Source organism: Arvicanthis niloticus, chromosome 7, assembly GCF_011762505.2.
Source record: "Arvicanthis niloticus isolate mArvNil1 chromosome 7, mArvNil1.pat.X, whole genome shotgun sequence".
NCBI lineage: Eukaryota > Metazoa > Chordata > Mammalia > Rodentia > Muridae > Arvicanthis > Arvicanthis niloticus.
Window position 1 is genome coordinate 8,918,619 of NC_047664.1, and position 26,662 is coordinate 8,945,280.

The 26,662-nt window shown below is 45.1% G+C and overlaps 2 protein-coding genes and 1 long non-coding RNA gene across 5 annotated transcripts in view; 1 reads left to right on the forward strand and 2 right to left on the reverse strand.

The window, feature by feature from the left end:
• The first annotated feature begins 2,549 nt into the window (after positions 1-2,549).
• Lysmd2 (LysM domain containing 2) lies at positions 2,550-17,637 on the forward strand. Of its 3 annotated transcripts, XM_076937889.1 has the most exons (4): positions 3,190-3,328; positions 3,787-3,868; positions 15,394-15,725; positions 17,073-17,637. In XM_076937889.1, the coding sequence occupies exons 3-4, from the start codon at positions 15,394-15,396 to the stop codon at positions 17,113-17,115; spliced, it is 375 nt and encodes a 124-aa protein (XP_076794004.1). In that variant the 5' UTR covers positions 3,190-3,328; positions 3,787-3,868; the 3' UTR covers positions 17,116-17,637. The 3 variants fall into 3 exon arrangements, with proteins under 3 accessions (XP_076794003.1, XP_034364065.3, XP_076794004.1); XM_076937888.1 differs by lacking the exon at positions 3,787-3,868 and having other exon boundaries at positions 2,550-3,328; positions 15,524-15,725; XM_034508174.3 differs by lacking the exon at positions 3,787-3,868 and having other exon boundaries at positions 2,872-3,328.
• LOC143443013 (uncharacterized) lies at positions 15,949-22,042 on the reverse strand. The gene is made up of 2 exons (XR_013111671.1): positions 18,870-22,042; positions 15,949-18,823 (listed from the first exon to the last, which is right to left on the reverse strand). It is a non-coding gene; the product is annotated as an uncharacterized LOC143443013 (long non-coding RNA).
• A 1,126-nt stretch (positions 22,043-23,168) lies between these two features.
• Positions 23,169-26,662, reverse strand: part of Scg3 (secretogranin III) — a 38,785-nt gene continuing 35,291 nt past the window's right edge. The window contains exon 12 of the mRNA XM_034509408.2: positions 23,169-23,740. Coding sequence (XP_034365299.1) covers positions 23,622-23,740 — 119 coding nt within the window. The 3' untranslated portion in view covers positions 23,169-23,621. The remainder of the gene's footprint in view (positions 23,741-26,662) is intronic.

Here is a 26,662-nt window from a genome sequence, read left to right on the forward strand (position 1 = left end):
CAACAGCTGAAGCACACTCTGATATCCCACATATTTTGTGTTGCTGTTTACTGCCCCCAGCTGCAAGGTACACGTGGTGGCCACGCCTGCAAGGTATTGCAGTTCACGTGCTGTCCACGTGCTATCCACGCTATAGACGCCTGTAAGGCTTACGTCATATCAACACCTGCAAGGCACGTGGTATCCACGCGCCTACAAGGCACGTGACAAAAGCCTATAAATAGCTCAGAATTCCCTTCAATAAACGAGACTTGATCAGAATCTCTGTCTTGTCTCCATTCTTCGCGTCTCTTCCCCTTTATCCCCACTCTCTCTCTCTCGCTAGACCCTGACCCTCAGACCGGAACGGGCAGTACGGGCTGCAACAGTTTTGTGCCCAAGCGTGGGGGGTTCGCGACAATTATTGATACAGACTCTCCCTCACTCTGTAGTTGATAGGGAACCTGCTTTACAGTCCAGTCTTGGCTTCAAACTCACAGCAAAGGTCTTGCTTCTGCCCTAAGTGCGCGGGTTATGGAAGAGAACCGCAGTGTTCAGCCCATTGACCCAACTCTTGATGCATCAAGTCTTATTAGTTAGAACAGTTCTACTCCAGCTATTATGGGCCTTGCTTGTAATTGTTTCAGAATTGCCTGTTGAATCATTTGGCCTCCAGTCACCTTGACAAAGTGTCGGAGGTAATCGAGCTAAAAAGAAGTGAGCTAAAAAGAAGTGGAGAGTTAGTTTCAGTTTTTAACTTGGGGGGGGGGGGTCTCAGGACAGCCAGCCAGTCTGTCCCATTGCCTTTGTTCTTATAGCAGAGATAGGTCGCATCTGGGAGTGCACACTGAACCAATTCAGACCTTAATATGTTCTATTGTACTTCAGCTACATGTAATAATGTGTCGTTTTTATTCTATTGAAGTGCGCATTGCTGGAGCAAAAAAAAAAAAAAAAAGGGAAAGAACCAGTTATGCCTCCTAGGATCAGGGATCCAGTGGAGAAGATAAGGTAAATACACAAATGTTTCAAACAAAACCTGGAAGGCTCCAAGGGGAAGTAATAACAACTGGGCAGGCTGGGACTAGGTACAGTTTGGGGAGAATCAGAAAAAGAATCCCATGGAGATATATCCTTTGATTCTAGCATATGCACTGCTCAAGAGCACTATTTGAAAAAGGACCTTAAAGCTGGAAGAAATCCGGGTACAATGGGTTGGGCATCTACTTTCAGCATTTATTGTGCCTGTGGGATCACTTGAGCTCAGGAGCTCTAGACCAGCTTTGACAACGTGAGTCCCAGGCAACAAACACAAATAAACATATTGGATGTAATGAAACGCAGGTAATCCCAGTACTCTGGAGGCCCAGGCAGGAGGATTTTGAGTTTAAGGCCAAGCTGTCCTATACAGATCAGCGTTGAAAACACAAGGAAACCGTGCCTCAGAAAAGAACACTGAAATGCTGGCGCCAAAAGTGTAGCTCATCTGGTAGACAGCTTGCCGCGGTTGTGATGGTACATGCCTGTAATCCTAGCACATGGGAATCAAGAGATCCAGGCCTGCCTGGGTTATATGAGATCTTTTCTCCAAAACAGAGCTGGAGAGATGGCTCAGCATGTAAGAGACTGTCTTGTTCATCTAGAAAACAAGGATTTGGCTCTTGGCAATGACGTTGGGTATCTCACAATCACCTGCAATCCTACCTCCAGCCGACCTGTCAACCTTTTCTGGCTTCCATGATCATCTAAACGCATACGGAACACACATACACATACATAAAAATAAATTTTAAATGGGCAAACAAATGAACAGTAGACAGGGTTTGGGGAGAATACTGTTACTCATGGAGGGAACAACATACACGAAACATGCAGGTGGGAGTAAAGAAAGTTTAGGTGGCTCTGGTCAGGACGAATAGTAGATGGGGTACATATGTTAATAGTAAAAACAACTGACTCGGGTACCAATGTGGGTTTATACTGATGCTGTTATTATCAGGGAGCAACTGAGGGATCCTCAAGGGGGTGGGTGATACTGGGGAGTACTGCTCTCTTCTGTCCTGAGAAGTTCCTTTTTTTATGTGCATGCAGCAACATACCAAACTTCAGACAACCAATGAAACGAGAGACAATTCTCTTCTACCTAGAGTCGGGGGAGGGAGATGGGGCTGGGACTGAAGGAAGGGCAGACTGATGGACAGGTAGTGGTGGTGGTGGGGTTTCTCAAAAGCTATGACAGAAGATTCCAGTTAACTCTGCACAAGCCCAGGCCTGAAACTGGCATTGGTCCTCAAAGAAGAATGAACTACAAACAAGTAGAGGGTAGTCAGAGGCTACCCAGCAGTCCTGAGTACCAAACACAAAGAATTGGTTTATACAAAGGCATTATAGGTCGGTGCTAGAGCACTGGTTTAGTGTGTGACTGAGATCAATCCCTAGGATCAAGCAAGGGTGTGTGCTGTGTTCATGTGTGCACCTGTGCGTGTGTGTGCGTGTGTTGAGAGGGTGTCAGAAGAACTGTACCACCCAGGTGGAGAGGGACCTGTAGAAGCTATGTTCTTAAGGTTATGACCTTAAGGTTTCCTGCCACCAAGATTTAGATGCCATGAAGGGGGTACCACTGAGCCAGCAGGCTCCCCACTGAGGCATCGGTAAAGGCTAGCAAAGCTGGGTCGGGGGGTGTACTGTGGCCAGGGCAGGCTTTAGTCGGACTCTTTCTCGTCTGCACGGTTCCGTGTCCACATGGGTCCTAGGACTCCTCCGTGGGCTTCTGTTGGCCCACAGGCCTCGGCACACTCCCGCTTCCGCAGGGCCATCTCCGGCAGGACCCGCACACTGCAGCCGGGGCTCAGCTCCCTTATCCCCACCAGCACTGGGACCTCTGATGGGGGGGGGGGGGGGAAAGCCGGCCTCGGAGAGCCGCGCGCGCCATGCAGGTCCCGCAGCTCCCCGCCTCGGCCTCGCGCCTGCCGCCCCCGCGGCACGGCCAGCCGCAGCCCCAGTGAGGAGGAAGAGGCGGAGGAGGAGGCGCCGCCCCCTTGGCGAGCTCGGCACCCGGGCGGCCTTGGCAGGACCCATGGCGGATCTCTCGCCTGCGCCGGCCCTGCGGGAAGGCGGCCCCCGTGCGCACCGGCCCTCGGCGCCCTCCCCTCCGCCGCGCTCCCGTTCCGCCTCGGAGCCCGAGGAGGCCGAGCTGTCGCTGAGCCTGGCCCGCACCAAGACCCGCTCGTACGGCAGCACGGCCAGCGTGCGGGCGCCTCTGGGCGCCGGCGTCATCGAGCGCCATGTGGAGCACCGGGTCCGCGCCGGGGACACGCTTCAGGGCATCGCGCTCAAGTATGGAGTTACGGTGAGCAGGGCCTGCGGCCCCCGGGCGGGGTCGGGGATGGGAGCGGAGGGTGGGGAGCGGGCCGTGCGTCCCCGCGTCTCCGCGCCGCATCCCAGCGCGCGCTGCTGCAACTGCAATGGGCATCTAAGCTGCGGCTGCTGCTGTTGCTGTTGCTGCTGCTGCTGCTGCTGCGAGGGGCGGCCGCCAGAGCTTTCCCGACCGTCTAGTGCATGGCGTTCCCAGTACCCACCCTGCGGGTCTCAGGTCGTATCTGTCGCGCGAGAAACACCAATGAGGCCCGCGTTTTGGGCACTATCCACAGCCACCTTTACCCGTTTTCCTACCCGGAGTTCACTACATATTTACTCAAAGCCACACGGATACGAATTCTGCGCTGTGTAAACAAGCTGTGATGAGTCAGGATGTACAGTTCTCCCCGTGGATGGTTCTGGATCTATCGATTCTCCTTCTTTATTTAGAAGTGAAATTACACCCCTGTGCTCACTGGCGACCCTGAACGTGACACCTGTCGCTAAACAGCAGCCAGGAACTGTGGTCTAGGTGAGCTGGAGGGCCGTGTTTTACAAATTTATAAGGATGTGCGTCTTGGGTATATTGCATTACACCTTGGGGAAGATCATGGAAACCCGAGGGAACAAATTGTTTCATTAAAATTACTTATAATTAACTGTGAGCTGTGGGATGGCCTTTTTACATTGGAGCTCAGTATCCGTTTTCAATGATCTTTCCTGAAGCTTCATGGGCAGCAGTCAGAAGAAAGATGATCTTGCCTGTGTTGTGTCTTCAGAGTAACCTATTTTGCATATTTAACCAGGTGTTTGTTTACCAGTAAGTCTTTCTATATATCATTTAAGCGTTTTGAGAGAGCTTGATCACACCATTTTGAGACCCTTCTTGGAAGTTCTAAATGTGAATATATATATAATCACACACACACACACACACACACACATACATACATACATACTTAAAGCTTGTCTTCATGCATTCTCTAGGGTCTGGTTTGCGTCAGAGCCTAGGAAAAGCAGAACTGAAAAATCTTAAGTGTATGAGTGTTTTGCCTGAATTTATGTATGCGCACCTTCTGTATGCCTGGTGCCCAGAAAGGCCAGAAGAGGGTGTCGGATCCCCTGGAAATGAAGTTACAGAGGGTTGTAACCCATCATGTGTGTGCTGGGAATTGAACCCTGGTTCTCTAGAAGGCTCTTAACTACTGAGCCACCTCTCCAGCTTCGGTTGTTTTCGTGTTTTCCTTATTTAGTTTCTTAAGAGGCCTAAGGGGAGACAGGTGTGATTCATCTGAGAGTGTGCAGATGAGAAGATAGATAAGTGGTCAGGGTATTTCCAAATATGGTTATAACCAAGACCGGCTTGAGTTAACGCAGGGATAAAGGATCTTCTTTGCTCTAAATATTGCTTGCAGTCTGCATTCTTAGCAAGAGCTCTCGGCATCCTGCTCACAGAAGAAGGAGGGTCATTTTGTCTGGTTTCTGCACAGCTTAGCTACTAGGCTAGTACGTATGTGTATACTTAGGAATACGTATGTGTATACTTAGGAATCTGTGATATCCAAAAGAGTCATTTTCTATGGTCTTTCCCTATGACAGTTATTCTGTGACACATTTTCTTCCTGAATTGCTTGCTTCTGCTAAACACATCCTTAGCGAGATCTAGACTTTGGTCCAAATGCTTTCTAATTTAAAAATGTGATTTATCTAAAGCAATCCTATTACTTTGGACATTATTACCTTTTCCTATTAAAGTATAAATCAGATTTTCCTTAATTTTATAAAGGCTTCTGATCTTTTTATTTTATTTTTTTTAAAACGTTATTCATTTTATGTGCAGGGGTGTTTTGCTTGAGTGCATGTCTGTGTGTCACATGCATTGCCTGCTGCCTGTGAAGTCAGAAGAGGGCGATTCCCTGGGACTGGAGTCAAAGTCTGTTGTGAGCCAACACCACATGAGTGCTGAGAATAAAAACCTGGTCCAGAGTAGAGCAACCAGTGCTCTTAACTGTCAAAGTGTCTTGCCAGCCCCAACTTATGATTCTAATGTAAATTCATATATAAAAAATTAGGTACTTAATCAATGGTCATAAATAGTCTATAATGTGATTTCTCAACTTCAATACTATTAATATATTTTTAAATTTTTAAATTTTTTTTCAAGACAGGGTCTCATGTAGTCCAGGTTGGCCTTGAACTCCCTATGTAGGGAAAGATGACCTTGAACTCCCTCTGTAGGTGAGGATGACCTTGAATTCCAGTGGTATTCTTTATTAGTTTTGGTTTTCTGAGAGAAGGTTTCTCTGTGTAGCCCTGACTATTCTGGAACTCACTCTGTAGACCAGGCTGGTCTTGAACTCAGAAGAGCACTGCCTCCCATGTGCTGGGATTCAAGGCACGTACTGTCACCACCTGACTCTTAAGGTCTCTCTTCCTAATGACTCTAGCTTGTGTCAAGTTGGCATAAAAACCACCCAACAGGGTAGGTCTTGTTTTGAGACAAGGTTTCCCTGTATAATCCCAGTCTGACTTTGAATTTGAAATCCTGCCTCAGCCTCTGGAGTGCTGGCATGCATCACCATACCTGACGGTAAAGGGTCATTCTGGCTGCTGCTATGATGAGAGACAGTATGGATCAGGACCAAGGGGAACAAGATAGGATGGAGGCTTTGTAGTGATGCATTGAACTAGAACAGTAACTAGGATAACAGCAGTGAAGAAGGGAAGATGCGGTGAGAAGTGACTGGGTCTGGGTCCTCTGTTGACCCCTTGTCAGCTGCGTCTCAACCGTAAACCAGGGGCCACACACAGACCAGCTGGGAGTGTGACTTAGTATACAATTATAAACTCACTTGAAACATTGCGAATTTGTATTTTGGCAACTTGATTGCATGGTTCTCGCCTTCTTGATACAGTGTCAGTCACAATAAAGACAGACATGACTGCCTATTCTGCTTGTTTACTGCTTCCGTTGACTATGTCTGACTTAGACATCTGCCTGGAGACCCAGGGGCCCTCTCTCTGTAAGGAAAAATTCTGTTCAAGAATTGAGCCAGGTTGACTGGCCCCAGTTCTTCCTTCAGTGATTTGGAAAATATGACATTACCACAATGTCCTTTCTTCAGTGAGTCACCAATAACTCATACTCACTATTCCTTCCTTTACTTGGATCGGACCTGGGTTATTTGAGGCCTGTGTTAGACACCAAGGCTACATGATAAAAATGTTCTCTTTAGCACATGATGGGTCCTCCATAAAAAGTCTGAGTGGCATGAGATTTTAGCCCCTGAAGTGAAGCAGGTTCTAGAAGGTAGGATCCGAGGTTGGGACTGAGTGAGGATGTACAGGCTGCTGAAGATATGAAATGCAAGAATTGATTTGTGGCCTATTTATTTTCTTAAGAGAAAAAAAAAATTAAAGTGGGACCGGAGAGATGGCCTAGTGGTTAAGAGCACTTGCTGCTCTTTCAGAGGACCTGGGTTTGGTTCTCAGCACCCACATGATGACTTACAACCATCTATATTTGAATCTAGGGGATCTGATATCTTCTTCTGACCTCCTTGGGTACCAGGCATGTACATGAAGACCATACATGGGAAATAAATATAATAACATTTTAAGAATGACCTTTTTCCTTTTTGGGTTGGGGCGGAGGTGTGACATGCAACTCAGGATGTGAGTAGAAGTCAGAGGTCCCCTTACAGGAGTCAGTTCTCTCTCTCTACCCTGTGGGGCCCAGAGACCCATTTCAGGTCGTCTGACTTGGTGGCGAGCACTTTTCCAGAGTCATTCGTAGGCCCTCCTTTTTTTATTTCTTTTGAGACAAGGTTTCATGTAGCCCAAGCTACCCTTGAAGTCATTATCTAGCCCACACTGGTCTTGAACTCCTGATCCTCCAGCCTCCATTTCAGAACTTGGGGTTATAGGCTGTACCATTCCCCAGGTAAGGCCAGTTCTGTGTACCAGCTGCAGTTGCTGGTGGGTGCTGTTGGTACCCTCACCTCAGCTGTGAGTCTAACACTCAGTTACACACAGGGTTAGGTTGGGGCATCTCTGCTAGAGTTTGAGGAAGTGGTTCTGGGAAACCGAAACCATTTGGGTCTGGTTGAGAAAACCATTGACTGCAGTTCAAACCTCAACGTAGACTTGCTGGAATGTCCCTGCAGTGTTTATCTCTACTGAGATATTAAGGCCCCTTAGCTCTGCTTCTAGATTTAGCTATTGTTTAATTCCTGCATCCTGGCCCCTCCCTGTTTATCTAAGCCACTGGGGGAAATTGGTCAGGTCACAGCACGAAATTGCCACTTAAGAATATTTTATTTGGAAACCTTGGAAAAACCAGAGGGCAGCACAGAAGCAGCAAATAGGAAGGAAGCAGCAAAGACAGATTTGCATAAACTCTGCCTCCTCCTCCTCTTCTCTCTTTCTTTGACACAGTCTAGACTCACTCTGTATCAGAGAAATGCTTATACCATCTGAATACAGGGACAACAGGGCACTATGCTTAGCATCAGAGTTCAGACTAAGTCCTGGGTCAGCTCTTTCTCTTCCATTTAGCTGCTAAGCTGAGTTGCTCCACGCTTCCCCACATTAAAGACACCTTGCTGGGGAGAAAGTGGTCTTCCTGTTACGGGAGCAAGAGCCTGGGAGTTAGACTTAATTGTGTGGACTTCTGGGCTATTTTTAATGTAACCACTGAGGCGGTGGTGGAGGTTGTTGACGGTTCACATCGCCACCTAGAGTGAAAGGTATAGCAGGGTCACTTGTGATTTGGGGTTTTAATAGATTTTACATGTTCCCTTTCCCCCCCAACACTGTCACTGAGGAATAAGTATAGAGCACAGGTTCACCTTGCCTTAAGTGTAAGGTTCAGTGATGTTTAATAAGTTTATAATTGTGTCGTCTTGTCACAGTTAAATTTCAGAAAGTTTCTTCACCCTGAAGATACCTCCAGACCCTTTTCACTCACTATCTCCAGTTCCAGGAGATGGATAATATACCGTCTGACACATATAATATATATTATTACTGATGTGTTAATTATTTTAATTATAATTTAGAATTATAATTTAATTTGATTAATATATATTATATAATACACACACACACACACACACACACATTTACCTTTTGGGGGGCATTTCCTATAAGTGGATCTCATATATTCTTTTGAGAATGTAGAAAGAAAACGAGCATCTCTTTCCTTCCCCATGAGCACGTGGTGAGGGGAAGGGACTGGTTACCACTAACATCAGAATGGAACAGGTCACAGATACATGGTGCATTAAGAAAACCATTTACTATTTCAGTCTGTTTTCTGTAAAAATAATGGTAGTTGTATATGCATATGAGAGTATTTTACAAGCCAAGCCAGCAGCCACTATGAGATAACATTTGGGCCTAAGTCTTGTGATTTCCCTGCAGTATAAATTCCTTTTCACAACGTGTATTTACAGGAAAATCACTTCAGTGATGGCTGCTCCTGTTCTGCCCTGAGGGTTCTTATTTGCCATCTACGGTCTGTTTCTTAGTGACCAGATGGCAGGCTGGTTTCACTGGGTCATGCTGCTCACGCCTGGCCAGGAGAGGATAGAAATGTTTGATTGCTAAACCTCCGACTTCTGCGAAATAGAAAGTCGTTCTGCGTCACTTTCAAAGGTCACACTTTCTGTTGTTCTCAGGGTTGAGTGGCTGTCAGGATGAGCAGAAGGCCCATGGAAAGGGGTTCCCAGCTTTTCCTTGCATAGATCATGAGCTGGCCTTCTTTCTTGTGAGGTGAAATTTCCACACCTGTGTTCAGATGGAAATAGAAAGTATTCCTCACAAGATAAAATATCCTCCGTGTCCTGGATTATCCAGTTACACGTCTGTTGTTGCTGCTTCCTCTGTCACTGGCTTTCAGTTCCTCACCTCCTCCACCAGAGTCTCTCTTTCAGTCCATGTACCCCACAGCTCCTGAGTAGTTGATTTGTGTTTTTTTTTTATAAGTGAGTGATCTTTGACTATAATTAGATCACATCTCTTCTTTCTTTTATCCCGTAGGAGCTACCATTTTGTTTTCTTTTGCTTTTTGTGTTTTGAGACAGGGTCTCATGTATCCCAGGCTGGCCTCGAAGTCAGCTGTGGTTTATGGAGTTTCTGTGGCTTGGACTCCCAGTCCTTTGCCTTCACCTCCCAAGTGCTTAGATTACAGAGACACATGTCCTGGGATTACAGACGTGCTGCCATGCCTGACCTGGCGTTACAGACATGTGCTACCATACCCATCCTTGGATTAGAGCTATGTGCTTCTAGTAGAAGCATTGTTGGAGGTTGAACCTAGGATCTTAAGCTTGCTAACAAAACTACTAGCTGAACTACATCTCAGCCTCCCACCCGACTCCCACCTTTCTCAGAAGCAAGAGTTTCCCTGTGTATCCTGGGCTAGCCTCTCCCCTCCTGGGCTAGCCTCTCCCCTCCTGTGTATGTTGCTCACAGTTAGCCTTGAAGCTGCAGGGATCTCCCTCCCTTGGCTTCCTAGCATTGAGGTTACAGGCTAATATCTATCCCTGTCCAAGGGCTTCTTACCACATTCAACTCCACTTGATCTTAGCCACAGGGCAGGGAGGCAATAAATTCTGGCTTCTTTACCATGGCTGGAGGCTTATTGTCCCCCAGCATTGTCACAGTTTCCCAGCTCTGCCACGCAGTTGTTGCTCTCTTCGTGACTGGTGCCATACTTTGACACTAGGTAAAGATTTGTTTTTAATTAACAAACAACAGAAAAACAAACAGAACAAAACATCAAGCCAAATGAAAAGTGGGCTTTATTTTCACTCATGGGAATGAAAAGCCTGAGGTACTCTGGCTTCAGGCTCTGACCCACATGCCATCCTCCAGGGTAGCATCAGTGTCAGGTTCCACATGGTAGCAGGATGACTGGCAGGAAAGAGAGAACATTGTTCTGGACAGTCAGCAGATGCCATCCTTCTAGGGTAGAAGTGTGTTGTGAAGCTGAGGTGCTGCAGTGCCACAGGGGTGGGAGTGAGTCCATGCTCCCCATGCATTCTGGAGCAGCCTGCCTTTGGAAGCTTGTGTGCCAAGGGTGATGGGAGGACCTGGACATTAGGGACTCAGAAGTGGGTAGATTAGAATATACCTCAGTCTACGTGGGCAAAAATGTCAAGTTATCTTATTATCTCAAATCTGAGCCTGCTAGCCAGAGGTACTTGGGATATTTACATTTTAATTTTGTCTCTAAAATGCCCTACCCATCACGGTCTCTCTTTCCCACCTTTGCCATCTCCCTAGTTCAAGGGAAGCTAGGGCTTTGTAGTAAAACCCTGTGACAAAACAAAGCAAGGCAGGAGGAATGGAGCCCATTTGTTTGACTGTTATTTCTTTAGTCTCTTTGAAGTAGGAATGATTTTTTTTTTTTCACTCAGAATCAGTTTAAAGGCTTGATGCAAGCCAGTCAGGCTGTTTCACAATCTCACTAAACTTTTTGTCTTTAACTCACTAGAACCAGTTTGTGTAAATGAACCGCATTGTGCTTGTGGGGTGCCTACCATGGTGCAAGTTCAAGGTTAGCATGGGGAAGTATAAGCACCCCACAACAGAGGAGAGTAGCAAGAGATGTACTCCACCGAGCAGCGAGCCAATTAGTGTGAGCCTCACTGTAGGCCTGGGCCACATTCTTCTGTCTTCCCACTTGTAAAGAGATCTGGCTTGCAGAGCTGTTATGAGGGTTATGGAAGATATGTGTGTTCTAGTCTCCATTCCCCCCTTTCCCCACTCTGTGCGTGGAGAGGGCCTCCACAGGCTGTGAGGGTTGGAGATAGTAAACCTGTGTCCCTCTGCCACTCACATGTGCACAATCTCTGGGAACCCTCAAGTGAGTGTTCACTCTCCATAGGGTAAAAAGTGGCACAGTCTTAGTGAGATGTCTCCTATCCCCTGGTCTTACCCGGCCCTTGGATGCTGACTCTTTAAGGCCCATCTGAAGTCAAAAGGATCAGAACCAGATTCCACTTTCTCTATGAAGCTGCCTCATTAGCTGCAGGAGTCTTTGACGTTCTGTTTACACAAATGCCTCTACCACCTCCTGGGTCTATTAATTCACCAAGCAGAATTCCAGAGACACAGGGATTCCTCAACAAGTAAAATTATATCAATAGACATTATTATTATTATTATTATTATTATTATTATTATTATTATTATTATTTTAAAAAGCCAGGTATCAGAAATGTTCAAATTAGGGCTGGAGAGATGGCTCAGAGGTTAAGAGGACTGACTGCTCTTCCAGAGGTCCTGAGTTCAATTCCCAGCAACCACATGGTGGCTCACAACCATCTGTAATGGGATCTAATGCCCTCTTCTGGTGTGTCTGAAGACAGCTATAGTATACTCATATAAATGAAATAAATAAATCTTTAAAAAAAATAAAATAAAAAAGAAGCCTCAATTTAAAAAAAGAAATGTTCAAATTAGAATTAAGTATTAAAGTGGCTGGAGAGATGGTTCAGCAATTAAGAGCTCTGTCCCTCCAGAGGACCTGGGTTTGATTCCCAGCACCCACATGATGGCTAACAACCTCTGTAATGTTAATTTTACAGGATCTAATGCCCTCTTCTGGCCTCCAAGGGAATTGCATGAATGTGGGACACAGACATGAACACAGGCCAAGCACCCATACACACAATAAAATAATAAAATTGTATTTTAAATAAAAATAAATAAGTGATACAATTCTCCATCTTTATACATCAGTGATCTAGGACTACTGATAGTGAAAGGTGCCTTGTAGAGAAGAGGGTATATGTTAAGAGCTGCCTAGACGTGAGGCCACAGCGGTGCCCCGAACACAGCCGTTTTCCGTGCCTCACGGCCACACACCCACCCTCCAAGGCCACCAGTTGTCTCTAGACCTGCAGGTGAGCCAGGTGGCTCCCCAATGCTGTGCAAGAGCTGGGGCCACTCCCCTACACCCTATAATCAAGTGACATGATTCTCCCATGTTCCTGGTCAGCCCAGAGGGCCCAGGCCGTCCTCAGCTGCCGAGCCTCATGTGACCTTTGTATTCTATTCTGTGTGGTCACAGACACCTGTGCCTAGCAATATTTCCACTTGACCAAATACCCGAGTCTTTTCCATTTATATGCAAGAGATACAGTTTTAAGTAACTTTTTATAGCAGTAATACAACTGTATGTGTGTACTCTAAGCTTCTGTGTCCCCTGCGCCCCTTCCTTCCAGTGACCAACTTGCAGGTGGGCCCAGGCCAGGGCTGGAGAAAAAGCTCTAAGACTTGTGGGTTTCTACCTTCAAATTTTGGACCAAAGTTCTGTTTTCTGCCCGCCTCTGACTTCCCAGTTGAGGGGCTGACCTCTAGGCCTTAATGTCCTTCCCAGACGCCCACCTCCATCCTAGCCTGTTTCTATGGGAGGGGTTCCCTGCACCCTGGTTCTGTGAAAGGCATGGAAAAGTATAAATATTTATGATTTTATACCTGTGGGGCTGAGGCGGTGCAGCAGTTTTTTATGGTGACAGATGTATATTTTGGTACCGACTACAGGCTCAGTATTGTCCTGGGGCCAGCCCTGGCCACATCTACCACATCCCAGATGGTGTATTGGGGGAGGGGGAGGCTTTCCATTAAAGCAGTTTTATAATCTTTGCCTTCCCCGAGCCCTTCATTCTGAGCTGTAGGCCAGGCCGGGCCTGGATTCAATAAACACCTGTGTCTTGCAAAACAAACAAACAAACAAACAAACAAACCAACCTGCCTAGAGAGGTCAGAGGATGTTGCTCAGTTGTGTAGAGAACTCGACTCCCATTCATGAAGCTTGAGATTTGATTCCCAGCAATGTATAAACTGGGTATGGCGTTACATAGTGTCAGCACTAGGGAGGTGGATACAAAAGTCAGAAGTTCAGAGTCATCCTTGGCTATGTAGTGACTTCAAGGCCAACCTGTGTGATGTGAGACCCTGTCACAAACAAACAAGCACCCTAACAAACCAACAACAAAAAGCCACCAATAAAACAAACAAAATAAATGAATCTGCTTGTATAGGAGGAAATGACTTTCATGCTATTCCTTGAAATAACAGGAGTTGCCGGGCAGTGGTGGCGCATGCCTTTAATCCCAGCACTTGGGAGGCAATGGCAGGTGGATTTCTGAGTTAGAGGGCCAGCCTGGTCTACAGAGTAAGTTCTAGGACAGCCAGAGATACACAGAGAAACCCTGTCTCGGGAAAAAAAGCAAAAAACAAACAAAGAAAGAAATAGGAGTTATTTGCAGAGGGAAAGAACATTGAATGCAGAGAAAGCATTTGCCTTAGTTAGAGTTTTTACTGCTGTAAAAGACCATGATCAAAAGTAACTTGCGGGGCGTGGGGGTAAGTGGCATTGCCTGAGGATTGCAAGCATGATTTTGTTCAGAGTGCTGACAGGGTGGCTGGTGTGGAGGGCAGAATGGTGTATTGCAACTTGGAGCTCATGCAGGTTCTGTCTCAGACACACTGCCCATGATCACCCTGTTCTAAGCAACAACAAGATATCTGAGATGAAAAACAGTTCATTTTCTGGATCAAGTCTCTGTCTTAGGGTTTCTATCGCTGCAATAAAATGTCATGACCAAAAAGCAAGTTGGGGAGGAAAGGGTTTATTTGAGGACTTACACTTCCAGATCATAGTTCATCATTGGAGAAAGTCAGGGCAGGAACTCAAGCAGAGCAGGAACCTGGAGGCAGGAGCTGATGCAGAGGTCATGGAGGGTACAGCTTATTGGCTTGCTCAGCCTGCTTTCTTATAGAACCCAGGACCTCCAGCCCAAGGATGACACTACCTACCATGGCTGAGCCTCCCCCACTGATCACTAATTGAGAAAATGCCTTACAGCTGGATCTCATTCTCATGGAGGCATTTTTCTCAACTGTGGCTTCTTCCTCTCTGATGACTCTAACTTGTCTCAAGTTGATACACAACACCAACCAGTACAGTCTCCTCAGAAGACTTCCATGATCATGCTGCAGGTCTAGGATGCGTGCTGGAGGCCATGCTGAGGTCTGGGTTTCATGCTGTCACCAGAGGCTGAGTTTATGTGCATGATCCATGCTACTGCAGAAAACCATGTGGGAACCATCCATGCTGCTGCTAGCTGCTATAGGGGAAAGAAGCTTCTTTTGCAGTGGTAGTGATGACTGCAGACTCGTAACTGAGGAGAGACACTGAAGGCCTCTGTGACAACCTCTCTCTAACCCCCCAAAAGAAACAGTCCAGACAGGAAGCTACTGAAGAGTCCTTAAAAATTGTGATAAAGATGTTCTAGTGTCGCTTGAAGAGTTGATGGCTTCTAGTGGGGGGTAGTGGGGTGGGAAGAACCTGGGACAGGGGATGGGACACAACACACAGGACTGGACCCACTCAGTTTTCTTTAAGGGGCTGGCCACTGGGAGTTTGACCATGCTCCAGTGAGTATGTGGGCAACACAAATTGGACTTGTTTTGTGGCGGTCGGGCAAGGGTGGGTGGACCAGAAAAGACTGGGAAGTGAGTGTGACCAGAGTGCATTGTATGGAATTCCTAAGTAACTAATAAAAATATTATGTTGAAGGGAAAAAAGGCAACTTGGGGGAGGAGAGCGTTTAATTCAGGTTATTGTCCATCGTCAAAGGAATTCAGGCCAGGAATTAAGGGAGGAGCTGATGCAGGGACATGCAGGAGTGCTGCTTACTGGCTTGTTCCTCATGGCTTCTTTAGCTTGCTTTTATTCCATCACCAGGATCGCCTGCCTAGGGGTGGCATCACCCCTGTGGGATGTGCCCACCTAGGTCAATCACTAATCAAGAAAATGCACTACCCGGCTTGTCTACAGGCAAATTTTACGGAAGCATTTTCTCGGTTGAGAGTCTCTCTTTCTAAATGGCGCTAGTGCGTGTCAAGTTGCTATAACAGAAGCCAGCACAGCATTGCACACAATTGTCCATGAATATGTATGATTCCACATTTATAATAATTTCAACTCTGGAACATGGTTGTATATAACTCTGTTTCTTTTTTTGGTGTGTGTTTTAGATGGAACAGATCAAAAGGGCCAACAAACTGTTTACCAATGACTGTATATTTCTGAAGAAAACTTTGAGCATCCCAATTGTATCAGAGAAGCCTTTGGTGTTTAATGGACTTAACTCCATTGATTCTCCAGAAAATGAAACTGTTGACAGCAGTTTTTGTCATGAAGACAAGCCTGTAGTGTCTGAGGAAGAACTGCCCCCTCCCAGTCCTCAGGACCCGGACCCCAAGCCTGCGCAGCCTGAGGAAGTGTCTGCCAGAGATTTCTTGCAAAGACTTGACTTACAGATTAAACTATCAACACAGGCAGCCAGGAAACTCAAAGAAGAGAACAGGTGAAGGTTCCTGGTATAGGTGTCAGTGTCTGAAGCAATACTCTTAAGATGCCCTTGTTTGAAAAACTATCTTAATTGTAGAAAGTGTATGTGTGTGTATAGGTGCATGTGTGTGCAGGTATGTGTGTGCATGGGAGCATGATGGACAGAGGTCAACTTTGGATGCTGTTCCTCAGGATCCTGTATACCTTGGGTTTTTTGAGACTGGGATTGCTCAGTAGGCTTATTGGGTGTATAGGGATCCCCCTAGCCCTGGCCTTACCAGCACTGGGATTGGTATGAATTTGCTCCTATGATTGGCTTTTTGTGTTGGTTTTGGTTCTTGAGCTCTTGTCCCCATGACTGCACAAGCACTTTATGGACAGCCATCTCCTTAGTCCTAGAAAGGCTTCTTTGATATATGAAATCTAAACAGAACTGCTTCCCAGTAGACAAGGCTTTGTCTGTAGTCTCTCCTGTGTCTCTGCTATTTAGCATAAAAAGTTTGCTTCTTTGCCTAATGTTACTGTCCAGCTAGCAATTTGAGGTAGCAGCTGGAACTAGAACATCTCATGACATCTTCAAGGGAAGCAGTGCCCTGGAGAAGGCATAAAATACTGATACTTGCAGCACTTGTCGAGATTGCTGCTATTTGTTACCCAGGATTCCCCCATGTTAAGATTCCCCATGAACCCTTTAACTTTGACACTAGAGCAAACCTTTCTCCCTAGGTATAATTTTGTTCTTCTTCCTATATGATTTCACGAAGGGACACAAACTATTGTTTCCTTTTTTATCTTGTTTGCTATTTTTTTGTAAATAGAATTGATGCCAAGGTTCAACCGCTGTCTTTTTTTTTTTATGGTTAACATATTGATTTCTTAGTCTTCCTTTTTAAATTTCTATGTTATAATATATGCCATTTGTTCTATGGACCTCAAATCCTTTTAATTTTTATTTATTCATTTATTTTTGAATCAGTGTCTCACTGTAGTTCAGCTGGCCTCCAAGTCTGCTTCAGCCTCCCATCTGGCATATATAATTTAATTTAATAATATAATTTAGTATAATAATAAATAATAGAATAAAATATAATTTAGTGTATCTTTAATATATTTGGATATTTTGTAAGCAGATGCCACTCTCTATCTAGTAACTGAGAGTCCCCTAGAAGGGGAGAAGTAAGCTACACCTGAGCAAGTGTGCCTGTTCACCTGGCCTCCAAGGCATATAGAGTGTTCTGTTGGTATCTTTTTGCTCTTCTTTGGCAAGCAGATAATAAGGTGTGTGTGTGTGTGTGTGTGTGTGTGTGTGTGTGTGTTTAATACGGTTGTAAACACTGATTTCCGCTGTGTCTCTCTTTTTCAGGGATGAAGAGAGTCCTTATGCTGCTTCTCTTTATCATAGCTAGTGACCAGCCGACTGACTAATCTGGAGCACGAAATGGCTGCACCCTAAAGAATCCACGGCTCTGCCTCAGGAGCAGCACTGCTCCTGGACTCCCATAGCGCACCTATGAGCCACAGTTAAGCAGACCAACTGCAGCTGCCCCGACGTGATCAGCTCCTCTGGCTTGCTATAGTTAAGTCTTCTTATGGCATGATAGCAAAACTGTATTTATTCTAAAGCCTATCACTTTTATAGATGGTGTTAGTTTTAGATCAGCTTTTGTAGATACAAAAAGCATCAGAGACTCTTTATATATTTAAGCCAAAAGCTATGTTTATTTCCTGATGAGCTCCTAAATGTATGGATAACATGGTGGCTGTAAAGTGATTATGCATTTGCTGTGTGTTTATAACTCAAGTGCTATAGTATATATTTCAATATTACATATTCTGTACTAATGTAAAGAACCAAATTTTGTCTGCTATTTTGTAAAAGTAAACTACAAATGTCTGGATGAGAAAATAAAGTATGTTTTCACACAGGAGCCTTCATTTCTTTTATTCTAAGTGGGGAAATAAGATTGATTTTGTTTGGTTTTGTTTTTGCTCAGAAGACAAGGATTCATGGCGTGCAGGCTTGGACTCACTGTGTATCTGAGGATGACCTTGGTCTCCTGATCCACTCGCCTCCGCCTTCCAAGTGCTGGGATTCCAGAAGAGCAAATGAAACCACATCAGGACAGGCAGAACTCTGTTGACATTGTCTCTCTGTGTCACTTCACTTTACAGTGTATTACTGTACCCATTGAATTAAAAGTTAGGTTTTTGTCTCATTTAATTCATCTTGCTTTTCATTATGTCTATAAATTACAGCAGCAAACTTTAAGCAACATATGAATGACAGTTGATGTTCTTGACATCTCATTTACTGGGTTAAATACCTTTCTTTTTTTTTTTAAAGATTTATTTATTTATGTTTTTTTTTTTTTTTTATTATTTATTTATATGAGTACACTGTAGCTGTCCTCAGACACACCAGAAGAGGGCATCAGATGTCATTACAGATGGTTGTGAGCCACCACATGGTTGCTGGGAATTGAACTCAGGACCTCTGGAAGAGCAGTCAGTGTTCTTAAACACTGAGCCATCTCTCTGGCCCTGGACTAAATACCTTTAATTGGGTCAAATAAGTCTTTAGGCTTCCACAGACATTTTCCTTGATTACCTCTCCTTGACATCCCCCATTACCTGTGGAGTAAAATGGAGTCTGTTTCTGTTTTCATTGCCCTCTTTCTTCTTCTCTATTACTTTCTTCCTCTATACTCCTCAGGAGCAGGAGCCCTGAGGTGTTAGTGTAGTGGAGCCTGGCTATACTCATCAGGAGTAGTGTGGGTAGGGTGGCTGGAAATGTGGAGAAGGGCCCCAAAAGACACGTGGTGTCTGGGATTCCAAGAGCCGTATTGGCATGATGGATGATGGTTGAATCTGGATGTGCACCTGCTTGAAACTCAGGGCAGACCTGTCGCTTCTCTATCCGACCAGCAGACAGGAATGACGCAACTCGGAGTTCTTCTCAATGCAGTTTTATTCAGGATCCTTAACCATTCTCTCTCTATGGAAGCCCTTTTCTTATCTCTCTTTGTCTGGATGCCCTTCTGTCCTCTCCTCTCTCTGGATGCCTTTCTGATCTCTCCTCTCTCTGGATGCCTTTCTCCTATCTCTCTGGATGACCTACTCCTATCTCTCTGGATGCCTTTCTCCTATCTCTCTGGATGACCTACCCCTATCTCTCTGGATGCCTTTCTCCTATCTCTCTGGGTGGTCTTCTGTTATCTCTCTGAACAGCCGTCCTTTTTATACCCCTGCCTGTCCCAATCAGCACCTGCCACATGGCCATGCACGGTGAGCAAACTGGCAAGAAGCAGAGCTCGAATGCACCCGCTCCTCACACAGACCTGAGTTAAATAGGGAGGGAGAAAGGAGGGAGGGTCTGGGGAAGAATGCTTAATTGGCTCCACCCTCTGGCCTTCAGGCATCTCATTAGTATGTAAATCTCTCTAGGGCCTGAGGCCTGTAGTCATACCCTCTACCTGTGTGCTCTTTGGGTGGGGCTGCATTGCCCTGAATGTGACTGAACAGTGCAGGTCAATGGAGCCTGGATTCTGGGAGTGCAGCGGAATAGATGCCGGTCCCTTACAGGCAGTGGACACCTGTTGGGTCTCCGGGCTTTCAAGCCAGTGCTTCAACCAAAACCAGCCATCCTATCACGGTCCTACAGAGTGGGAGCCCTGGGGTGTTAGTGTAGCAGAGCCTGCAGTACCAGAATATCATTGACTTAGTTACTCTTTGCTTGCTGTGCTAAGGTACCAGCGCCAAGACTACTTAGAGAAAAAAGAGCTTATTTAGGGCTTACAGTTTGAGATGGTGACTCCATGACCATTATGATGGGAACATGGCCCACATAGTTCTGAACCAGTGCTGAGAGACCTCAAGTTGATTGACAAACATAAGGCAGAGAGTACACACTGGGAAGGTTTCTGTGAGCCCTCCCCCTGTGACACACCTCCTCCATCAAGGCCACACCTTTCTAATCCTTCCCAAAGAGTTCTACCATCTGGTGACCACAGCTCAAATTTATATAAGCCTGGGGGGGGGGGGGGGCGCAGGGGGCTCATTCAAACCACTACAATCATAGACCCAGCCTTGGGAGGGTCCACAGGTGCCATGATGGAAAGTGGAGGCTGTTCTTGTCTTGCTGGTTTGTTTGTTTCTCACTTAGTATAGTCCTTTATGTCTTCTTGTTTCTCATTGAACCCTTGAAATGCTCTCTCTGTCTGTCTCTGTCTCTCTCTCTCATTTTGTGTGTGTGTGTGCACATGCATTTAATGTGCTCTAGTGGAGTCCAGAAGTTGAACATCTTCATCTTCCTCTATCTCTTTCCATTTTATTTATCCACTCAGAGTCTCTCTCTGAGCCAGGAACTCACCAATCCCAGCTAGTCTAGCTAGGCCGTTAGCCCCGGGGCCCTGCCTCTGCCTCACCAGTGCTGGGGTTACAGGTGGCCAACATGCCCTGCTTGGATCTTATGTTGGGGAGCTGAACTCTTGGTCCTCATACTTGCTTAGAAAGAGATTTATCCACTGAGCCACACTCCCAGCTCCCATGCTCTCTGACCTCAGTTCCCCAAGCTTGCACATGAGACCATCTCCCCAGCTCAGAATCGGACATTCTCCAGACAGTGCTTCATTGTTTCTTCTATAGTTGTCATGTGAGCTGTGGAGGTTTAATTGGAAAACGAGAAAACGAAAAGGAAAACAGGAGAGGCCCAAGCAAGCTTCTGTGGGCTATAGGAGTAATAGAAAAATATAGTTATACTCAGCAGAAAATTATTTAATTTGGCAAAGATTCATGATATCATAGAAGCTCAAATTTTAAATTATGACCACAGGCTCAAATATGTTTCTTAATTCCCTGTCAGCAATTTCTAGCTAAAATATCTCTCATCTTTAAATATTCAGGAATTCTGTAGCCACAGTTTAACTGTACTAGACTAGCAGGGTTTGTCTTGACAGGGTTTTGTTTATATCCCTGGCTTGGAATGGCTCTGGTCAGCCTGAGCATGGCACACATGGCTCTGCCAGGCCTTGCCCTTCTCCCCGATTCCTTCTGCCTTGCTAAAAACCACTAGATTACATTGGTAAAGTTGGCCATCAGTGTCCATTCCCTTATTTGGCTACTTCCTCCTCCTGAGATTGACTACCAAAGCCTAGCTATCAAGGTATTGAAGTCCCACAGTCAAAAGCTTCTTTTGGATCACCTAATTAACCTGTCCAATCAAAGTTAAACCTACATCTTAACACTGGTTTTTCCCTTTACCTTCACAAACTGCCATTTTTCTACATGCTTGTCTATCCAGAGTCCTGTGTGTGTGTCTGTGTGCGTATGTCTGTCTGTGTGTGTATGTGTTGGTGTCCAGACAAATCTCTCTCCTCTCCCTGTTCCCTTCCCCTTCTCCCTTGTCCTCTATCTCCTGTCTTTGTCTCTTGTTCCCTGCCCTCTGCCCTCTGTCCCTCTGGGGCAAATAAATCTCCTTTGTGCTGAGGCCTTGGTCTAGAGGTGTCTTGAGCCAAAACTGGTCCCTCCAAGGCTGACTTAGAACTTGCTACATAGCCCTGCCTGGCCTCAAACACACACCAATCCTGCCTCAGCCTTCTGAGTTATGCCACCCTAGGCCAGGCTGCCTGGAACTGGAAGTTGCTATGTATTCCAGGCAGCCTCTGAATTGGAATCCTCCTGCCTCATCCTATCAGAATGGGCTTTTGTCACACGGTTGGCCACTTCTGTTTGCTTTCTTTTGTGACAGGTTTGCTGTGTGGCCTGGTTTTGCCTCAAACTTGAATCCCTCTTGCTTCTGCCTCACGGATAGAGTTCTGAAGTACCTTGGCACAGAATCACCATAGCATGTACCTAGATTGTCAAACTTGGCTTCTGCGCCTGGTTTACCATGTCTTGACCTCATGACCTTGAGCTTATCCAGTGTTCCTGATCCCTCCGTGAAAGGATGCTCTCGTTTGTAAAATAGGATCAAGCGCGCTCCTTCTGTGTTGGTTACCAAGAGACACTAATGAAGACTATAATAAAATAAATTTCTTTTTTAAAAAAAAAAATCCCTCATAGATACTCAGATATGCTTTTAGAAAGTGTTTGGCTAAGATGATGCAGCCCTAACCGGTTTCAAACAGGTCCAAACAGCCTGTGTGACGTAGTTAAAGCAGAGTCGGTTGAGCTAGCACAGAAGATTCATTAAACGGTTTGCTCAATGTGCTTTGGTAAATACAGTTTGGGCAACGGTATTTTGCACTCTCTCCACTCTCACCTGTGGCTGAGTCCTGGCTTCTTTAGAACATGTGGAGAGAGTAGTTTGTGTGCCCAGCGGTTTTTTTTTTTTTTTTTTTTTTTTTTTTTTGTGTTGGTGTGTGTGGGTGTGTGTTTTTTTGGGTTTTTTTTTTTTTTTTTTTTTTTTTTTTTTTTTTTTTTTTTTTTTTTTTTTTTTTTTTTTTTTTTTTTTTTTTTTGCTTGCCTCTGTACCTCTCCAGGAAAAATCTGGCTTCTATGAAAACCCAGTGTTATTGGTAGTATGAGAGAGGCTTCAGGGCAGTGTAGCCACCACCAAATCACAGGAAGTAAGGACAGCCAATTTACAAAGCTTGTTATGTGTATGGTTCCAGGTGAGCATCTATACCACACAGTTAGTTGGGTAATGTATTCCAGTGCCACCTTTGACTTGGGAGCACCTAAGAGCACCACGGGGTCTGAGGTTTGTTTTCAGGCTTGTGTTTGTGGTGGTGGTGGCGGCGGTGGCGGCGGCAGCCAAGTTGCAGAAACCTCAAGTTCATAGCCCTTTTCCTTCTGGTGATTTTTGTCTCTGTGTCTGTCATGCTGCCTGGTCCTTTGCTGTCTGGTGAGATAACATGACTAAGTCAAATCCAGGTCAAATAACTGGAGTCTAGCATAAACTTTGACCTTGCTTTTGAACAGTGTGTGAACTTATTTGACTTCTTAACTATATTCTCTTTATTGAGTTAGCAATAGATGTCTGAAAAACTCAAAAGACTTTTAAGAAAAAAAAAAGGAAATATAAGGGAGTAAATTGTTGATAAATTCAATTGTGTGTGTATGTCTGTGTGCGTGTGTGTGTGCATGCATGTATGTGTGTCTGTTTGCATGTGTCTGTGTGTATTTGTGGGTGGTGTGTGTATAGGTGTATGTGTACATGTCCATGTCAGTGTGTGTCTGTATTCATGTGTGTATGTGAGTGTGTGTGTGAGTGTGTGTGAGTGTGTGTGTACCTGGTCCTGAGGATTAAATCCAGGCGTTGATGTAAGCATTCTGCCTCTGTAAGCATTCTCCCAGGCTAAACTCAGTGACTCTTATACCCCTTTCAACCTCCTCCTTTGTGACACTGGGTCTTACAGAGAGGGGAAAGGGAGGGAAGAACATGACATAATTCTATTTCAATTAAAATCTTTTTTTTTTTTTTTTTTTTTAAAGCAGCTGTTTCTCAGAGCATCAAGGATATGAAGAGATGTGGGTTTATTTCCGTGCCCAACAGAGAACTACTAGTGGAAACAACATCATGTGACAAACATCCATCGAGGTGCTCAGGTGTCTAGCATGCCAAAACAGGGCCTCTCAGATCTTGGGGGAGGGGGCTCAAGACAGCAGGAAGTAGGTTCAGATTTATGTTCAACCCATTAGTCTTTTCCAGAGCAGCACTTCTCTGATTGTAAAATGTAAATCCAAGAGGAAATAAGGATTCTATATAGAAAAACCTCAGCTTCTATACAGCTTTACTTCTCATAAGGTTTTTATGGCAAGAGAGCTCTATTTTACTCATTTCTAAGCAATTAACTACTATAAATCCAGCACATCTTAATACTCCTGGACTGGTAAGTCTTTAACTGCCGAATTAGTCGTTAAGCTATATTGTTTTCCGGACCGGTTGGAAGGCTCAGGCTGCCTGCCGTTTTCACAGGCTGCTGTAGATGCGTTTGATGGCGCTGGCTTCTTCCTTATCCAGGATGCCTTTCTCCACATAAGCATCAGCTTGTTGGTTGATAAAGTCCCTCATCTTTGAAAGGTCGTAATCTAGAAAATATTATTAGAGAATTGTGAGCAAAGATCAAAAAAAAAAAAATCTCATCACAATGTTTATCATTAAGAGACATTTTATGTAGTAAGCGGATTCCCAGCCTTGATCTTTACACTGAAGAATAGGAAGTTCTGGGTTTGGGCAATACTGTGCTATTGAAAGTGTTTCTGGGTACCATATTATCTCTCCACCACAATCCTGGGGAATATACTCTTGCATTTGACCAACAGAGAAAAAGGCTCATAGACCAGGGCTTAGTAAATTTTAATGTATGTGCAGTGTACAAGGCTCATGGAGAGTTGTTCACACTCTGGGGTGACATTATAAACTCTTCCCCTGGAGCTGTAAGTCTACATTAGCTCCTTCTGTAAGTTGCTTTTGCTTGAGGTATTTTAACCCAGCAACAGAAAAAAAAATCAACAACACAGTTATATAAGATCTCATCATCTCCATTCCCACATCACACAGGTTCTTCCTTTCCTGGGGTTTAGCATGAGATTTAGGTCACCCAGGGCCCTCACAAACAGGAAAGCGGCAGAGGCTAAAGCTCAGAGCTATAGTAAGTTTCCCTGTCTACACAGCTGCAGCCATGGCCTGACCAAAGCACCCAGACCTCCATAGTATTGAGAGACACCTGCCCGATGAGTGCCAAGCAGAACATATATGGTAGCTGAGGAGGCAGCGTGCACTACCACATGGTGCCCTTACTTCTTGGAGGCAGAAGAAAGCACCAGAGACAATACACTCTTTGTGATGTTTTCTATCAGGCCCTTCCCTCTGGACAGGATGGGAATGGCACAGTGCTGGCTAGGACCAGAAATCGGATACAAATGTGAACTAATGATGTAAGCCCTCCAAAATGGTGTCTGCAATTTGTACCTGCTTTGAAATGCAGTTTGGTTCATGATGAATTTCTTTGATACTAAGAGGGACACTTTAATTTTAGAGTCTCCACAGTCCTTAGTAGCTTTAGGGATACATCAAAAGATGCATTTTAGACAGTGACAGATTTGATGAAATAATTGCTTTTGTAAATTTTTTATATGTGTAAATGTATATGCATCTTTGCATGTGTGTGGAAACTCCCGTGTGAGTGTGCATATGTGTATGCATGGTTGCGTGTATGTGTGTAGTGTGCATATGTGAATGCATGTTTGCATGTGTGTGGGGAGTGCACATATGTATATGTGTGTGGAGACTGTTGATATCAGGCTCCGAACCTAGTGACATCACATCTAGGCGACCCCCACATCTTTGCAAAGGCAACCACCATACATTCCCAGAATCCACCTGGCTATCTCCCACCTTTACTTGGGAGAGGCTACATCACCACCCATATAAAACAGGCAGAACCCCCTGACCTCGATCTCTTCTTCCATCTTCTTCCTCTTCTTCTCCCCCCCCCCCAAATCTTTGCCCCATCTCCTGAATAAACCCCACTTGGAACCGTTTGGTCTGGTGCGGTCTGTTCTAAGCCAAGCACAGACGTATATCAGAGACAAGAGGCTGAGGCTGATGTTGGCTTTTTTTCTTTTTTCTTTTCCTTGCTGTCTTCATTTAGAGTGAGCACTACCTCTGACCCACTTTGTTAATTCACCTTTTTTTCTTATTTTATTTACATTTAAGATGCCATCCACTTTCCCCATTTCCCTTCCCTAGAAAACCCCTGTCCCATGCCCCCCTTTCCTTTTTGCTTTTATACAATTTTTTTTTTAAAATGTTAATCAAAGGATTTATAAGTTTGGTAATGCTCAATCGGAAGCGTAACCCAATACCCAACCTAGATATAAAAACTATCTTTGACTGGTGGAGACATGTGAACATCTGCCTCCATGCCCCCTCTCTCTTTCTCTCTCTCATCACCTAGCTTCTCCTCTTCTTCATCTTCTCTCCTTACTCCATCTCTTCCTCTCAGTACTCCTTCCCACTTAGCTCCTCCTACATATCACTCTTCCTGTTAAAGTAAAACTTTTCTCTCAAAATACAGTTAGAGCATACTTATTCCTAATTGTACCAGTGAGGTACAAGATAGTCCTAATACCCAGTCCATCATTCTGTTGACTAACCAGAACCTCTGTCATCTCTTCTAACTAAAAGTTAATTTACTTATTTATCTGTTCATGGTGATTAAACTCATGCCTGTCCACTTACCAGGAGTCTGTATCCCAATATCCCCAGCTGGTTTTGTTTGCTTGTCTTTTTTGAAACAGGGTCACCTACATTAGCTGGGACTAATCTTGAACTCACTATTTAGCCTAATCTGGCCTGGAACTCATGGTGATCCTCCTGCCTCATAGTGCTTCAAGTGCTGGCTGGGATGTGAGCTCGAATAGCAGGCTTGGGCTCATTAAGAGGTCCCATGGAGTGACTGATCGGTGCTAGGTTTGTGTTTTTTCTTCAGTCTGTGATGCTGCATAATGACAACATCCCCTAATAGGGCATTTCTTTGAACATATGCAAAGTAGTAGGGACCACTTGGAAGCACCCTGTGATCTAAATGCCTCTAAGCTTGAGAGGCAGTGCTCTGCAGCTGCCCTGGCTGAACACACCCTGGGCATCACTCTGACTGCTCCCTCTCCTCACAGCCTTCGGGCTTCTCCTCTCTTCATTCTCTCTGCTTGCTGGTGTTTCAGTCTCATCTTCTCTGCTCCAGATCTTGGCTTCCTCTGGCCCTCCAGGGCCTGATTTTTCAGTCTGTAACCACACTGCTGATGGCTGCTTTGCCTTTGAGAACAAATTAGCTTTTAATTTAGGCTCCTGTTGCTAAAACGGTCTTCTTCCATTTCGGAGTGAACAAGTTTCTTCCTAGCCTGGCTGCTGTCAGTTCCTATACCTGTCAGCGGCCCCACCCAACAGGCATGCAGGTTCCTGGAGAAATACACAGTTCTAGTTCCAGGAACACAATAGCCTCTTGCCCA